The following is a 17707-nucleotide window of genomic DNA, read 5'->3' as shown; positions in this document are numbered from 1 at the left end:
AATAGAGTCGGCCAGGAAGGCACCGACTAAGGAAGACCCAGTAGGTAGCTACTGGAGCTGCATATAATTGTCCAGCTTTGACAAAGGGTCATCTGGACTCGAAACGTTAGCTCTTTTCTCTCCCTACAGATGAAGCCAGACCTGCTGAGATTTTACAGCATTTTCTCTTTTGTTTCAGATTCCAGCATCTGCAGTAATTTGCTTTTATGCCTATAATAGTAGTTGTAAAATAAAGTAAGTTTTTGTTTCACCAAATTGCGGTGTGGTTTCTTTGTGGCCTTACAAAAATCACTTTGGTTGAAAGCAACGTAAGCATTGTTGGTTCACGATATCCCACCCTACCCAAAGTCAACACCTCCACCTGATCCCCATAACCCAGTAACCCTACCCAACACTAAGGGCAATTTTGAACACGAAGGGCAATTTATCATGGCCAATCCATCTAACCTGCACATCCTTGGGCTGTGGGAGGAAACCGGAGCACCCGGAGGAAACCCACGCACACACGGGGAGGATGTGCAGACTCCGCACAGACAGTAACCCAAGCCGGAATCGAACCTGGGACCCTGGACCTGTGAAGCAATTGTGCTATCCACAATGCTACCGTGCTGCCCTTTAAAGCTGCTTCGAAATATAAACTTCCACTTTGAAAGGTCATAGTTAATAAGTCTTGCCACAACTCTTTCATCTTTGTTTTGAAGTTTTCCTTTAAGATATGTTCATCATTCTAAGACTTCTCTAGTATATCTTTCCTTACAAAACTTGTACTTCCCAGTAAACTACCCAAGGCTCCTTTGACAGGACCTTGCGAACCCGTGACTTCTAGCACACAGAAGGATAAGCATAGCAGATGCTGAGGAACACCACCATCAGCATGTACCCCTTCAAACCACACACCATCTTGACTTGGAACTATATCACCATTCCTTCACTAATGCTGGAACTCCCTTCCTAACAGCATTGTGGGTGTACCTAAACTGCAGGGATGGCAGGGGTTCAAGAAGGTGGCTCACCACCACCTTCTCAAAGGCAATTATGGATGGGCAACAAATGTTGGTCTAGCCAGTGACACTGCACCCAATGAACAAATGAAAAACAACAACACGATCTGGCAACAGGAGGCTGATGTCACCTGGTATGCCAGAAATAGCATTGTGTAATTTTCCCACAGGCTGATTGATGCTGGCATTTATGAGCACCCTCCCCCATTATTCCTTTGGTGGGGGCGTTGGGGTGTGGGGTATGGGGTGTGGGACAACTGAAAATTTATCCCAAAATCCTTGACTTGATTGGTGCACTCCTGCCGGAACTCTGAGATGCACCAACCAGGCAGGCTGGAAATTGGTCATGTGGTTGGACATGCCAGCTTCTGCTCAAACTTGCGGATTCTGTAGACCTAGCAAAACTAAGGGTCCAGGATTTCCCATCAGCCCAACTTCTCATTCAGCAGTTCAGAATTAATGGTCCACTGAAGGGTGCCTGTGGGATGTGGACCCCTCCAGGTGGGCAGTACATCCTTGGATTGAGCCCTGGAACAATGAAACATGTGCGGAGTTACTTTTCAAATTTGCTGCATGGAGGCATTATGGAAGAAAAATCAGATTGGTTTTACACTGGGTCAGTGATCGATTCCACTAAATTACTATCGAAGCAGCAAAGATGAAAACGTACCCGTAAAAGGAACTCCCAGGGCACATCTGCACTCTTAGTGAAGTGGAGGGGGGATGGCCTACAATGTCACTCCCCACTCCTGCAAGTTTTTCAGTATATTTGGAGTTCAACTGCTCCCTAGCAGTGCAGAAGCTGGCCAAAACCACGCAAAATCGGGAACCTCTCAGATCCTGGAAAATCTAGGTGGGCAGCGATGGAGATTCCCAGCATTTACAATCCTGTCAAATTACCTGGAATTGCAGGCCATGTGGATTTTCAGGGACAATTATTTTAACCAAGGGACTAAAACATTCTTAAAGTACACTTAAATAGTGTAAGCAGACCAATGTTTATTTGTAAACTTATGCAACTAAAGTTAATCAGAATCATATGATCGTGCGACTTTCAGAAATTTTGCAAACTAATCTACAAGGTTGAACTAAAGTTTCTACCTTTTTTATTTGTTCATGGGATGTGGCTGTCGCTAGCTGAGCCAGCATTTATTGCCCATTTCTAAATTAAATTATTATTATTTAAATTTTTTTTCCAATTAAGGGCAATTTAGGACGGCCAATCCAACTACCCTGCACTTTTTGGGTTGTGGGGGTGAGACCCACGCACACAAGGGGAAATGTGCAAACGGTGACCCGGGGCTGGGATCAAACCACTGCGCCACCGTGCCACTGTTCCATTTCTAATTGCCCTTGATAAGACGGTGGTGAGCTGCCTTCTTGAATCACTGCAGTCCACGTAGCGTAGGCACACCGCCTGTGCTGATGACCTTTCATTACGTTGCTGATGATCGAGAGTAGACCAATGGGGCAGCAATTGGCCGGGTTGGATTTGTCCTGTTTTTTGTGTATAGGACTCACCTTGGCAATTTTCAACATTACCGGGTAATTGACAGTGTTGTAGCTGTATCGAAATAGCTTGGCTGGGGGCACAGTAAGTTCTGGAGCACAAGTCTTCAGTCCTTTGGCTGGAATGTTGTCAGGATCCATAGCCTTTGTAGTATCCAGTCCCTTCAGCCGTTTCTTAATATTATGCAGAGTGAATCAAATTGGCTGAAGACTGGCATACGTAATCCAAAGTCTTGCTTTAGCATTGGGGAATGATACAAAAATAGGAACATAATTTCTTCAGAGAATATTTATTTTAATGTTCTATGGATTTTCTTAATATTTATCCTTCCAAATTCAGTGTCAATTTAGGTCTATGATAATGATTTAAAAAATTATAGTTATTACTGAAAGGGTTAGCGTTTGAATTAGTAAGTGGAGAGGATGTAGGCACAAGTTGGAATTCATTATACAATCGCTTTCAACAAGATAAAATCGCATTCCTTTCCAACATTGTTGCTTCTGACACAAAACAAATAACTGCAATTTGACAGGCTCAGGGGGTTCTGTCTTTACTTATGAGCTCCATTTCATGTCTTTCTTTTATAAATATTCATTTGGCATAACATTTATGGTTTTCTATCATGTTTTGTTTGTTTTGCTTTTTTTTGTGCCTACATCTTCTTCCTTTTCCCTTAAAAGATCTATGCATTTGTCATTATTTCCATATGTTTTTGCCTCGTTCTCAGTCACTTATAAGTTGTATTGTTTTTAGTCAGTCGCCTCCAGCCTCTCTTTTTCTGAACCTGCAAACCTCAGTTCAGAACATTAGTCATTCTGCTGCAACCTCGTACCAGATTCTGCTTGAGAACACTCCTACTAAAGTACTTGAAGACTGATTTCAAATATTGAATTCGAAATGACTGAAAAATGCCAAAATCAACACGAAAATGTTGTTTTTCATCACCAAATCTTCTGTAAGAAGTGTCTCTGGTTCTTTGAACTATTTAAAGTTTATTCAACGCAAGGAAGACAGACAGATGGACCATGGTAGGTTAATATGTATTGGAAGTTCTCTGCAGGCCTCTGGCCTCTCTGAAAATAAAAATAAAATAACTGATTTATAGTTCAACAGAGATGGTAAATTGGACGTTTTACTGTATTTTGAATCTGATTATCTGTGAGTCAGAAAACATCCTCCATGCTACTTCCGGTTGCGGCTATGCGGAGCTAAGTCGCACATTCGGCGGCTCCCGCAAAAACGGACTTTTGGGCTTCTTTCAGGGCCCCCAACGGCACTTTTTTGACTTTTCCCGGTGTGAGAAGGAGTTTATAACAGCTCCCCGTCAGTATATGGCTTCTACTAGGAGCGGGGCGACAAAAAAGGTGGTGGTGGACCCGAAGAAGGTGCGAGGGAAGAAGATCAAAATGGCAGCGGGCGGAGACCAGGCAGCATGGATGCAGTGGGTGGAGGAGCAGCAGGAGGGTATCCAGCACTGCTTCAGAGAGATTAAAGCGGACCTGCAAAGAGCTGATGAAGGCTTCTATTGATAAGCTGCTGGAGACACAGATGGCCCAGGGGGTGGCGATCCACGAGGCTCGACAAAAGATCTCTGACAATGAGGATGAGATCTTGGGCTTGGCGGTAAAGGTGGAGGCGCACAAGGCACTCCACAAGAAATGGCAGGTGCGGTTCGAGGAGATGGAGAATCGGTCGAGGCGGAAGAATCTGCGGATTCTGGGCCTCCCGGAGGTGCTGGAGGGGCCGGACGTGGGGGCCTATGTGGTCACCATGTTGAACTCGCTGATGGGAGCAGGGTCCTTTCAGGGGCCCCTGGAGCTGAAAGGGGCCCATAGAGTGCTGGCAAGGAGGACCAAGGCTAACGAGCCTCTGCGGGCAGTGCTGGTGAGGTTCCATCGGTTCGTTGATCGGGAGTGTGCTCAGGTGGGCCAAGAAAGAGAGGAGCAGCAGGTGGGAGAACGCGGAGGTTCGAATATACCAGGACTGGAGTGCGGAGGTGGCGAAGAGGAGGGCCGGGTACAATCGAGGAAAGGCGGTGTTGCACAGGAAGGGGGTGAAGTTTGGCATGTTGCAGCCGGCGCGACAAAGGGTTACCTACAAGGACCGGCACCATTATTTTGAGTCTCCGGAGGAGGCGTGGGCCTTTGTTCCAGCCGAGAAGTTGGACACAGATTGAGGGTCGGGATGGGCGATTGGGAACTGCGGTTGATTTGTTATGTTTATTCTTTTTTTGAGGGGGGGGGGGCCTTTGCATTGCTCCGGGTTTCTTCTTTTTCTCTGTGTTTTCCTCTTTCGGGTCGGTGAGGGTGGTTGGGGCGGGTTGGGCACTGTTTTGGTTGGGTTGGTCGGGGGGGCTCTAGGAGGGGGGTAGGTAAATGGAACAGGGGTTGTGGACAGCGGTGAGATGGGGCCCCGCGGGGGAGGGGGAGGCCCGAGTCGGGGGTGAGGGGAACGGGCCTGTAAAAGGAGCTGTCTCAGAGGTGGCGGGGCCTGGTAGGTGGAAAGCGCGGGCCTTTTCCCGCGCTGAATACTGGAGGGGGCAGGGCTGGGGCGGGGAAACGAGGGTTGTTTCCCGCATTGAGAATGGAAGTGGAGGGGGAGAGCCTATGGATGGGGAACGGGAGAGGAGGGTGTGTCACACAATGGGAGGAGTCGAAGGAGAGGCGGGAGTGGCCGGGGACAGCAGGAGTCAGCTGACTTGCGGAAGTGCAATGGGGGGAGTAAATCAGCTAGGATGGGTCCTAGCCGGGGGGGGGGGATCGAGTTGCTGCTGCTATGGTCAAGGAGGAACTGGAGCGAGTGGGAGGTGTCGAGATGGGGGTATGCCGCTGTGGGGAACGGGCCGGGTGTAGGGTCGGGCGCGTGGTTGGCCGAGGAGGGGTCATGGCTAGTCGGCGGGGGAGGGGGGCGGGTAGCCCCCTGATCCGTCTGATAACCTGGAATGTAAGGGGACTGAATGGGCCGATTAAGCGGGCCCGCGTGTTCGCGCACCTGAAGGGGCTCAAGGCGGATGTGGTTATGCTCCAGGAGACTCACCTGAAGGTGGCAGACCAGGTAAGATTGAGGAAAGGGTGGGTAGGTTAGGTCAGGTGTTTCACTCGGGGCTGGATGCCAAAAATCGAGGGGTGGCGATCTTGGTGGGAAAGAAGGTGTTATTCGAGGCGTCGAGCATTGTGGCAGATAATGGCGGTAGGTACGTAATGGTAAGTGGTAAGCTGCAGGGAGAGAGGGTGGTACTGGTCAATGTGTATGCCCTGAACTGGATGATGCGGGTTTTATGCGGCGTATGTTGGGTCGGATCCCAGACTTGGAAGTGGGGCGCCTGATAATGGGGGGAGACTTTAACACGGTGCTGGATCCGGCACTGGATCGCTTCACGTCTAGGACGGGTAGGAAGCCGGCGGCGGCTGGAGTGTTGAGGGGGTTTATGGACCAGATGGGAGGGGTGGACCCTTGGAGATTTGCAAGGCTGGGGGCTAGGGAATTTTCATTCTTCTCACATGTCCATAAGGCTTATTCCCGAATCGACTTTTTCATTTTGAGTAGGTCGCTAATAACGAGAGTAGAGGACACTGAGTATTCGGACCACGCCACGCATTGGGTGGACTTGGAGATGGGGGAGGAGAGGGACCAGCGCCTGCTGTGGCGCTTGGAGGTAGGGCTGTTGGTGGACGAGGAGGTGAGCGAGCGGGTCCGAGGAAGTATAGAGGTACTTGGAGACCAACGACAACGGGGAGGACCGAGTGGGGATGGTATGGGACGCGCTGAAGGCGGTGGTGAGGGGAGAGCTGATCTCCATTAGGGCCCACAAGGAGCGGAGGGAGCGCGGGGCGAGGGAGAGGTTGGTGGGGGAGATGGTGAGGATAGACAGGAGGTATGCGGAGGAGCCCGAGGAAGGATTGTTGAGGAAGAGGCGTAGCCTCCAGGCCGAATTCGACCTGGTGACCACCAGGAAGGCGGAGGTGAAGTGGAGGAAGGCCCAGGGGGCGATCTACGAGTATGGGGAAAAGGCAAGCCGGATGCTGGTGCATCAGCTTCGGAAGCGGGACACAGCTAGGGAGATCGGGGGAGTTAAGGACAGGGGAGGGAGCGTGGTGCGGAGTGGGGTTGGCATCAATGGGGTCTTCAGGGACTTTTACGAGGAATTGTACCGATCCGAGCCCCCACGGGAAGAGGGAGGGATGGGCCGCTTCCTGGACCAATTGAGGTTTCCAAAGGTGGAAGAGGTACTGGTGGCGGGACTGGGGGCCCCGATTGGGCTGGAGGAGCTGATCAAAGGGATAGGAAGCATGCAGGCGGGGAAGGCACCGGGGCCGGACGGTTTCCCGGTCGAATTCTATAAAAAATATATGGACCTGTTGGACCCGCTGTCAGTCAGGACATTTAATGAGGCAAGGGAGGGGGGGCTTTGCCCACGACGATGTCCCGGGCACTGATCTCCTTGATCCTGAAGCGGGACAAGGATCCCCTGCAATGTGGGTCTTACAGACCGATTTTGTTGCTAAATGTAGATGCCAAGGTGCTGGCGAAGGTCTTAGCCACGAGGATTGAGGATTGTGTGCCGCAGGTGATCCATGAAGACCAGACGGGGTTTGTGAAGGGGAGGCAGCTGAACGCGAATGTGCGGAGGCTTTTGAACGTTATCATGATGCCGGCAAGGGAGGGGGAGGCGGAGATAGTGGTGGCGATGGACGCTGAGAAAGCCTTCGATAGGGTAGAGTGGGGGTACCTGTGGAGGTGCTGAAGAGGTTAGGGTTTGGGGAGGGGTTTATCAGGTGGGTTAGGCGGTTGTATGAGGTCCCGATGGCGAGTGTGGCCACAAGACCGAGAGGTCCGAGTACTTTCAGTTGCACCGAGGGACGAGACAGGGGTCCCCCCTGTCCCCCCTGCTCTTCGCACTGGCGATTGAACCCCTGGCTATGGCACTGAGGGAGTCAAGGAACTGGAGGGGGTTGGTGCGGGGTGGGGAGGAGCATAGGGTGTCGCTTTATGCGGACGACCTGCTGCTGTATGTGGTGGACCCGGTGGGAGGAATGCCGGAGATAATGAGGATTCTGAGGGAATTCGGGGACTTTTCGGGGTACAAACTCAACATGGGGAAGAGCGAGCTGTTCGTAGTTCATCCAGGGGACCAGGAGAGGGGGATTGGCGAGCTCCCACTAAAAAGGGCGGAGAGGAGCTTCTGATATTTGGGGGTCCAGGTGGTCAGGAGCTGGGGGGCCCTGCATAGGCTTAATTTTAAAGGCTGGTGGAGCAAATGGAGGAGGAGTTCAAGAGGTGGAACGCGTTGCCGCTGTCCTTGGCGGGTAGGGTGCAGTCAATCAAAATGACGGTGCTCCCAAGGTTTTTGTTCCTTTTCCAGTGCCTCCCCGTGTTTACCCCGAAGGCTTTTTTCAGGCGGGTTAATAGGAGTATAATGGGGTTTCTGTGGGCGCGAGGGACTCCGAGGGTGAGAAGGGTGTTCCTGGAGCGGAGTAGAGAGAGGGGGGGGGGGGGGGGACTGGCGCTGCCCAACCTCTGTGGCTACTACTGGGCCGCCAATGCGGCGATGGTGCGCAAGTGGCTGGAGACGGCGTCTTGTATGGGTACGAGTCTGGGGGCGCTGGCAACGGCGCCGCTGCCGCTCCCTCCAAGGAGGTATACCACGAGCCCGGTGGTGGAGACGGCACAGGGGGGAAGTTGGGGCCTCGGCGTGGACCCCAATACGGGGGAACCACTGGTTCGCCCCAGGAAGAATAGGTGGAGGATTTTCGGGGTGGCACAGGGCAAGGTACGTAAGTTGGGGGACCTGTTTGTGGACGGGAAGTTTGCGAGTCTGGGTGAGCTGGAGAAGTACGGGGTCCCCCCGGGGAACACCTTCAGGTACTTACGGGTAAGGGTGTTTGCCAAGCGGCAGGTGGTGGAATTCCCTCGGCTACGGCCACACACAGTACAGGACAGGGTGCTTTCGGAGGGGTGGGGGGGGAGTGGGGAAGATCTCGGAAACTTACCAGGTGATGCAGGAGGAGGAGGAGGCCTCAGTGCTGGAGGTAAAAGGTAAGTTGGGAGAGGAGATTGAGGAAGGGATGTGGGCAGATGCCCTGGGGAGGGTGAACTCTTCCTCATCTTGCGCGAGGCTCAGCCTCATACAGTTTCAGGTGCTACACAGGGCACACATGACCGGGTCAAGGATGAGCTGTTTTTTTGCGGGTGAGGACAGGTGTGTTAGGTGCTCAGGGAGCCCAGCAAACCACATCCATATGTTCTGGGCATGCCCAGCGCTGGAGGAATTTTGGAAGGGCGTAGCGAGGATGGTGTCGAGGATGGTAGGGTCCAGGGTCAAACCGGGCTGGGGGCTCGCAATATTTGGGGTGGCAGAGGAGCCGGGAGTGCAGGAGGCGAAGGAGGCCGGTATTCTGGCCTTTGCGTCCCTGGTAGCCCGGCGAAGGATTCTTCTTCAGTGGAAGGATGCGAGGCCCCCAAGCGTGGAATCCTGGATCAGCGATATGGCGGGGTTCATTAATTTGGAGAGGATGAAATTCGCCTTGAGAGGGTCGGTACAAGGGTTCTTTAGGCGGTGGCAACCGTTCTTAGACTTTCTGGCAGAACGATAGACATTGGTCAATGGCAGCAGCAGCTCGTGGGGTGGGGGGGTGGGGGGGGGGGGGGGCGTTATTTTATTATAGTTTTTGTTATTTACACTGAAGGGTCTGAGGGGGTGTGTATACCTGTTGTGTTAAGTCGGGGTGTTAATGTTAATTTATTATTTATGTACAGGGGGGAGGGGAGTATGGAGGGTTGCTTTCCTGTACTGTGTTTTGTACTTAACCCTGTTGGGTTCTTTTTTTTCTCATTTTGTTATTGATATTTTATGAAAACTTTTAATAAAAATTATTTAAAAAAAAAAGAAAACATCCTCCATTCTGATCACATACGTAACATGTAATTAATCTTTACAACCGTTATGTTGGAGATTTGTAAAAAAGGTTAAACAACTGCTATTATTGTGCTAACCATTTGCAATGCCACAGCACTAGAATACAAAATTACGAAGATCATTGGAATGCAGGAAGTAAATAATTTCAGGTGCTAAATGGTAACCTATAGTAGCTGTGCAGAATCCGAATTTCTAACTCTGGGTAACAGTTGCTTTGGACGTTGGAACTGGAGTTTTAGTGGAAACCTTCACTATATTGATTCCCGTACCAGCCTCCCCGAACAGGCTCTGGAATGTGGCGACTAGGGGCTTTTCACAGTAACATCATTGAAGCCTACTCGTGACAATAAACGATTTTCATTTTCATTTTTCATTTCATTTTCATTTGGAATATTTTAAATCTAAATGTAAGTTTCAGGAGAGGATAATTTATTCTGACCATCTTGCATCAAAAAGGTTGAGATGTCGAAAGCCCCATTTGTGATCCTAACGGATGCATTTCCCAATCTACACAAGAAAAATATTTGCTGTGGGATGCGTTCCATTTCATGACTTCCTTTTGGCACATTTGACTCCATCCTGATTTCACACCAGCTCAGAGCTAAAGAAAACTATCTGCTAATGATTCTTCAAGCTCTAAAATGCAGCAGAGATAAGAATTATTGGCAAAATCTAGAGGCTAATTTTTCTCATCTCTTACCCTCACATGGCAATCCCTATTGTGTTACCTGAGTTTTGTTGGTTCCCAATCTGCTTTTCACGTGGGGCTGTGTGGATTTCTCTGTTGCTTTCTTCTGAAGCTGTGGTCCTCTTCCAAAGAATATATAGTTGACAAAGGCATACTCCAATAAAGCCAGGAATACAAATACAAAACAACCCATCAAGTAAATGTCAATGGCCTTAACATAGGGGATCTTGGGCAGGGTTTCCCTGAGGTGAGTGCTGATAGTTGTCATGGTAAGTACCGTTGTGATTCCTGTGAAATGTTGGAGAAATAAAAATCAATATGCAGTATTTAAATACATTTATGCTTATCTATAACATTAAAAGTTTTACATTTGCACACTTGCACATATATTGTGGCTTTAAAATAATTAGCTCAGTGGGCTAAATAGCTGGCTTGTGATGCAGAACAAGGCTAGCAGCGAGGGTACAATTCCTGTACCAGCTTACCCGAACAGGTGCCGGAATGTGACGACTAGGGTCTTTTCACAGTAACTTCATACTTGTGACAATAAAAGGTTATGATTAGGGACAGACCTCCGGTGGCGGCAATGAGTGAGTGAGCCGCACATTCGGGGGCTCTCACTCCGGCGGGATTTGAGGACCTGGTTCCCCGGTTTGTGGAGCGCTGAAAGGACGGCCACGGGGGGCTAAGGAGCGAGCAAAGCTGTATGGAACTGCGGGAGAGCAGAAAGCAGCGCAAACAGGAGAGGAAGGGACAAAGGCAAGGTGCAGGAGAAGCTGACCCGGGAGCAGAGATGGCGGACCTGCGGACCTCGGACCCGGCGATCCAGCAGGCGCTGGAAAACATGCTGCAGGTGATAAAGAGCAGTTTTGAGTTGTTGAAGCGGGATAACTTGGACCCACTTCAGAAGGCAGTGGATCAGCTGAACCAGAGACTGGATGCCCAGGACGAAAAAGTTAAGGAGCTGGGGGAGGCGGTGGAGGAGCAGGCAGATGCGCAGACGATTGCTGCGCTAGAAGTCGACGGGTGGAAGGAGAGACAGAGAAGACTGTTGGACAGAGTAGAGGAGCTGGAAAATAGAGCCCGTAGACAAAATCTGAGGATCATCGGCCTCTCGGAGGGGGCTGAGGGAGCTGATGCCACAGCGTTCGTGGCTGACCTGTTGATGCAGTTGATGGGGGCTGAAGCCTGTCCGCGACCGCCGGAGCTGGAGGGGGCACACAGAGTACGGGCGAGACAGGTGCATCCGGGGGCCCCCCCGTCCGATGGTGATCAGGTTCCACAGGTTTGTGGAGAAGGAGCGGGTGCTGCAGTGGGCAAAGAGCGCTCAGAGCAGCACGTGGAATAACAGTGTCCTTCGCATTTACCAGGACCTAAGCCAGGAGGTGGCCAGGCGGCGAGCAGCCTTTAAACAAGTTAAGGAGGTGTTGTTCAAAAAGCACGTGAAGTTTGGTCTGCTCTTCCCGGCCCATCTTTGGTAACGCATCAGGGCCAACACCACTACTTCTCCGAGCCCGAAGAAGCGATGGACTTTGTGAGGGATCAGGGGCTGGTCCCGAAAAAAGGACCCACGGACGCAAGCTAGGGTCTGAGAATTACTGGTTGAAGGGACGCCTACTGTGCCTGGACTGCAGGTCGACTGTTTACTGCTTTAAAGGTGTCCTGTGGTGTATTTTATGTGGGCAGTTTTTGCCTGTGGGGGGAGGGTATCTCTCTCTCTCTCTCTCCCCCCCCCCCCTGCTTTTGAATGGTCTTTTTCCTTTTTTCTGTTTTTTTTTGCTCTCTTTTTTTTCTCTTCTGTTGTGGTGGGTATCTTTTGTTGGGCTCTCTGAGTGCGCTGGAGCCTGTATTGTAACAAAAGGGTGGCCGGTCAGCAATGGGGATTAAAGATGTTGGTTGGGGGCTTTTATTTCATTTATGTCTATTGTTTTTATGTTTGTTTCGGATGGGGATGTACGGGTACTGGGTTATTGCAGTGTTATATATATATATTTTTGGTGCTCAGAAAGGGACGTGGGTTAACACTTTTCGGTGTACACAGCTGGAACGTTATTGTACCTGGAGCAGCCTCACGGTGCCGTCTTATGTTTACATTGTCATGATATTCAAACACACACATCATGATAGACACACCAACAGACAAATCAGAACACACAACACCACAACCAATGACAGAAAGATATAAAAGCACAGACACGACCCCCGGTGGTCAGTATTAGCTGCAGAGGAGAACCAGGACACATCTGTTGCCAAACACACTTAGGGAGACAGCACGTGCAGAGTATCCAGAACGAACTGTATTATAAGAGTTATAATAAAATAGAGTTGTACCACATACAACTGTGTTGGCTCATCTGTGCACCAGAGCACCCAACACCACATGGTACAGGAGTGGATCGATACCTGCCGGCATACCTCCGTGTACACAGACAACCAGCAGTGCCCAGGCATGATGTACGAGCTCCCGGTTCCGCAGCCGCTCCAGTGCCACGGCGACCTACGCGAAAACTGGCGGCGATTCCGGCAAATGTTCGAATTGTTCCTGGTGGCAGCTGAACTCCAAGACCTGGATGATAGGGAAAAAATTGAATTTCTCCTCACCATCGCCGGTGCAAGGGCAAGAGAAATATTCAGAAGGTTCAGGTTCTTCAGGAGGCAGCAAAGGTACGATTACCAGGCAGTCCTGGGCAAATTCTCCAAGTACTGTGAAGAAAACGCAATCCAATCGGCACATAAAGGTAAGAAAAGCTGCAGTACTCACCTCGTGGCTGGGATCCCGGAGCCCGAATTCCCAGAGGCCGAAATCCCGGGCCTGAGAGAAGGCTGGGTCGAGGTCGGCGGCCATCTTGCTAAAGGTATCACGCTAGCACAGTTGCGCGAGCAGTGCACAGAACCAGAAGTTTCGTTTGCGCATGCGCGAGATGGTGCGCATGCGCGAGATGCTGCGCATGCGCAGTCAAGAAAACGGCCATCGGTAAAGGAACAGCGATCTGAGCATGCGCAGTCGCTTCCTACGTGCTACATACCGAGCGTCAGGATGTCAGAGGCCCCAGACTGCACCAATTTAAAAGGGAAACGTCCCAAATCCAATTTAAAAGGGAAACGTCCCAAATCAAAAAAACAAAAATCTGTTAAAGCTGTAAAACAACCTTCCCTCACCTGGAATGACAGCACAGTGCCGCAAATTGACCCAGGAGATGAATTTGACCTCCGAAGAACCCTCCGACAAGCAGTTACCTACGCACAAGCCGATGATTCCGACCTTGAATACTTCGATGACGATCTTTACAGTGTTTCCGGACCTCGCGAGCCCAATGATAGCTCCGTGGTCCTATATGACTATGACTCGGACGAACCTTTCGTGTTGCACATTGGCGGCCCCCACATTGAATCCGACGCAGATGCGGATTCATTTTTCGGATTTGAGGATCTTCAATCCAGCAGATATGACGTTCCAACTTATCAGTACCGGATGATGCTGCAGCCTGACATTAACAGACAGGGAGCGGTGCAAGCACACGGAGAGTGCCCTGCTGCCACACAGAGCGTGGTCCACGTCCCGCTCAACGTTCCCGACTCTATGAAAGAAGACATGCAAGACTCCAGAGTGCAGTCCTCGCATGAACCAGAAGTGACTCCAGTGTCACAAGCTTCCACAGCAAGCTCGTGGACAGACTCCACAATTGCAGAAATGCAAGACTCCAGAGCGCAGTCCTTGCACGAACAAGAAGTGACTCCAGTGTCACAAGCCTCCACAGAGAGCTCGTGGACAGCCTCCACGATAGAAGCAACGCAAGACTCCAGAGCGCAGTCCTTGCACGAACAAGAAGTGACTCCAGTGTCACAAGCCTCCACAGAGAGCTCGTGGACAGCCTCCACGATAGAAGCAACGCAAGACTCCAGAGCGCAGTCCTTGCACGAACAAGAAGTGACTCCAGTGTCACAAGCCTCCACAGAGAGCTCGTGGACGGACTCCACGATGGAAGGAACGCAAGACTCCAGAGCGCAGTCCTTGCAGGAACAAGACCATGAGGGTCTAGCAACCTCTCCTGACCAACCAGCGGCAGACGATGCAAGTCTGCCATGCTCACGTGAACAGCAAGAAGGCTATAACAGCCTACCATGCTCCACTACACAGAAGCATGAACATGACGGTCTCTCATGCTACAATGAAGGGCACAGCGCTGAAGACTGTTCAAGCCCAACTGAAGACAAGCCAAAGGAATCGCCTCGTCCAAGCCCGAAGAAAAAAGGTTTATGCGCTGACCTTCAGGATCATTATAGCCGAACAGAGATTAATAATGCTGCACGGCCACAGAAGGATGCTGAGGATTTGCTAACGAAATTAATTGAATGTTTAACTTGCAAGGAGCAGACTGAGAATTGCCAGTGTTTTAGTACGGATCGAAAAAATGGACAAGACATTGATCCTCAGGTAATGGAAATAACACAACCTGAATCATATCTACAGCAGGGACAAATGTCTCCCTTCAACACAACACCGCAAAATCCCAACTTCGGAGACCAGCAGTTAGTCAGTAATGACTCTTCAAACCTTGAGGGGAACATTAATTGCATTGAACCTATACACGCTCCACTGATTATTGAGCAGAACATTGGAGCAAGAATCCTGAGGACACCGACATCGAGTAGCCAGATAACAAATTTAAAACCCACAGCAGTTTCAAGTGAACCAAGTGTGCTTTCCACTAATGGTGAAGATGCAGATAAGGTCGACCCGATTATCCATTGTACCACACTAACCCCAGTGATTAAGCAGTTATGTATGGGGAGTATAATGTGGGCAATTGAGAACAGTAAAAGAGAGACTGTGACCATGCCAGTCCTAGCAAAATCAGACCCAGAGACCATGAAGGCATGTACATTAGACAAAGATACATATGAGGCACCTGAGAAGAAAAGTGAAACGGAATGTTCTTTGGAAAATAGTACAATGTCGATAGAAACATTGGATCCTATATTCGAGACCATACCTATGGGAGAATTTGGGGGTAATAAACAAGGTTCTGCAATGTCTGGGGGAAGATTTAAAATTCCAAAGAAGAAAAGCCCAAATGAAGGACAACGGCAAGACAATGACAGTCCACCGACATGGTGTGCACCACCAGATGAAAACTCTGACAATTTACCCAACCCTAGTGAACAGCAAGCTGCTAATGAGGATCTATCCACGGGATGTGAGACGAGTGACGACAGCATCCCACTTCCCATGCAAAAGGTGCAAGGTGACGGACCTCGCCTAGTGCGTACCGAGGCACTCGACGATCACGGTGGGACCACTGACGACTGCGGTGGCGGCGCACCGCTTCCACCCTCGATGGCTCGACCCTCTCCACTGGTTGGTGCATTCCTGCATGTTCCGACTCCAGAAGTGCAGCTTCAGGGAATCTCGGCTGCCTCCAGTGAACCTGTTGGGACTCCGGACGGGGGGCATCGACGGAAGGCAGACCGGACTCCAGATGGGGAGCAGCCAAGCGCCGACTCTGATTCGCGCACGCCAGACCTTGCTCCGGACGGGCGGTGTCGCGGCCTCGGTGATGGCACGCTCAGGGTGACGGCGGATGCCACGGCGACAGGGAATGGATCGCGTGGCAGTCCCACTGGGTCGGCAGTGACAACCAGCACCGGCGGTCCAAGATGGACACACCAATTCGCGCCATCGCCAGACGTTGATGCGAGCAACAATTCTCTCTCCAAGGCGACATGCTTCGACGTTTCTCTGCGGAGTCGCCCTTCCGGCACAGCAGGTGGCCGGAACCAGCGTACACGGTCTCGGCCAACTTCCACATCTGGCACAGTCATCGCCTTGCATGATATTAGTGATGGTGCTACTTCGATGGCGACGACCCATCGGCTACAAGATGCCGTCCACCACAAACATAAAAAGAAAAAGACTCCACCTTGTTCCTGGCATGCAGGGCGGATGGATTGGTGCGTAGGCGCAATCAGCGAGCTTTGCGCCGCCTTCCACGCTCGCAACTGAACCGTACGCACACGCCGGATCCTCCACTGGTTCCCAAGGATGACTTCGTGGAGATGCCACGGATCATGCCCCTTCCATCGCCACCAGAACCAAACCACAGCCAAGGCACCACTAACAAAGATGTTGAATGTTATATTTGCACGAATGAAAAAACCAAGCACTGCACGAAGTACAACAAATGGTAAAGTAGAGACTTCGGCAACAGCATCACCTCCAACAGTCCAAGGTGAACCAGTGTGACCCCAAATCTCCACAGCTGAACCGGCTTGAGGACCAGCCCATTCTTGAGGCGGTCACCCATTAGACTGGACTTATAACGCTGTTCATACGTTCAAAAAGTCAAACACTTCTGTATTATAACCTGTTGTTGTTTATTGTTCCAGATATCGTCTGACCAGACCAATGTTCAAGTTTTTTTTTCTCTCGCATCCAAGTTTTGTTATGGTACAACCTTGTTAGTGTGACGCACCCGACATCGCCCCATGTAAATAGTTACGTCATATACACACGCTGTACATAACACACACACACACTCTTCGATGCACTCACGACACAATTATATTTATAACCACGTAGGCACATATCTTTGTAAAAAGGGGGGATGTCATGATATTCAAACACACACATCATGATAGACACACCAACAGACAAATCAGAACACACAACACCACAACCAATGACAGAAAGATATAAAAGCACAGACACGACCCCCGGTGGTCAGTATTAGCTGCAGAGGAGAACCAGGACACATCTGTTGCCAAACACACTTAGGGAGACAGCACGTGCAGAGTATCCAGAACGAACTGTATTATAAGAGTTATAATAAAATAGAGTTGTACCACATACAACTGTGTTGGCTCATCTGTGCACCAGAGCACCCAACACCACATACATCTTGTTTGATCTTTCCCATTTTAGTGGGACTGCTCCAGTGGGTCGGAGTGGGGGAAGATGTGCTGGGGAGTGGGGAGATGAGGTCGGGGAAACATTGGGAGTGAGACAAGGGGGGGCGCCGGAGCGATGAGTCACCGGGCTAGCAGATTGGCTAGTCAAGGGAGTCAGGTTGGGGGGGGAGAATACAGCCAGTGAATGGCAGGGGTGGGTTATTGGGGGTTGTTGCTGGGGGCGGGGGGGGGAGTTATTTTGCTGACGTGGGGAGGATCTGAAGTAGGTAATGGAAAGGAGGTCAGAGGTGGAGGCAGCCAAGAGGCGAGCCAAGAATGGTGCTGCGCATGGGCCGGGAGCGGGCCCAAGAAAGGTTTTGGCTGACCAGCAAGTGTGGGGGGCGGGGGGGGGTTGTGCCCCCAAACCAGGCTGATCACCTGGAATGTCAGGGGACTAAATGGGCCAGTTAAAAGGGCACGTGTGTTCACGCATTTGCGGGCTCTAAAGGTGGACGTAATTATGTTGCAAGAGACACATCTGAAAGTGTCTGACCAGACTAGGCTAAGGAAGGGCTGGATCAGCCAGGTCTTCCACTCGGACTTGGATTCTAAGTCCAGGGGGGTAGCAATTATGATCAATAAGCGGGTTCAATTTGAGGCAGAGGGCGTAGTCGCAGACGGCGGGGGCAGATTCCTTATGGTAA

General features: G+C 50.7%; 1 protein-coding gene across 3 annotated transcripts in view; it reads right to left on the bottom strand.

Moving 5' to 3' along the window:
- Nucleotides 1–17707, bottom strand: part of LOC140408879 (gamma-aminobutyric acid receptor subunit beta-1-like) — a 609207-nt gene that overhangs the window by 52737 nt on the left and 538763 nt on the right. For 2 of the 3 annotated variants that reach the window (XM_072496707.1, XM_072496708.1), the window contains one exon: nt 10156–10403. In XM_072496707.1, the coding sequence (XP_072352808.1) occupies nt 10156–10403 (248 nt within the window). Of the gene's footprint in view, nt 1–2844; nt 3585–10155; nt 10404–17707 lie in introns of those variants that run through there. The other variant, XM_072496709.1, reaches the window with a different exon arrangement.

This window comes from Scyliorhinus torazame, chromosome 3, assembly GCF_047496885.1.
Source record: "Scyliorhinus torazame isolate Kashiwa2021f chromosome 3, sScyTor2.1, whole genome shotgun sequence".
In the NCBI taxonomy this organism is placed as follows: Eukaryota; Metazoa; Chordata; class Chondrichthyes; order Carcharhiniformes; family Scyliorhinidae; genus Scyliorhinus; species Scyliorhinus torazame.
The sequence above is the reverse complement of the archived record's forward strand: the minus strand, read 5'-3'. Positions and strand labels throughout refer to the sequence as shown.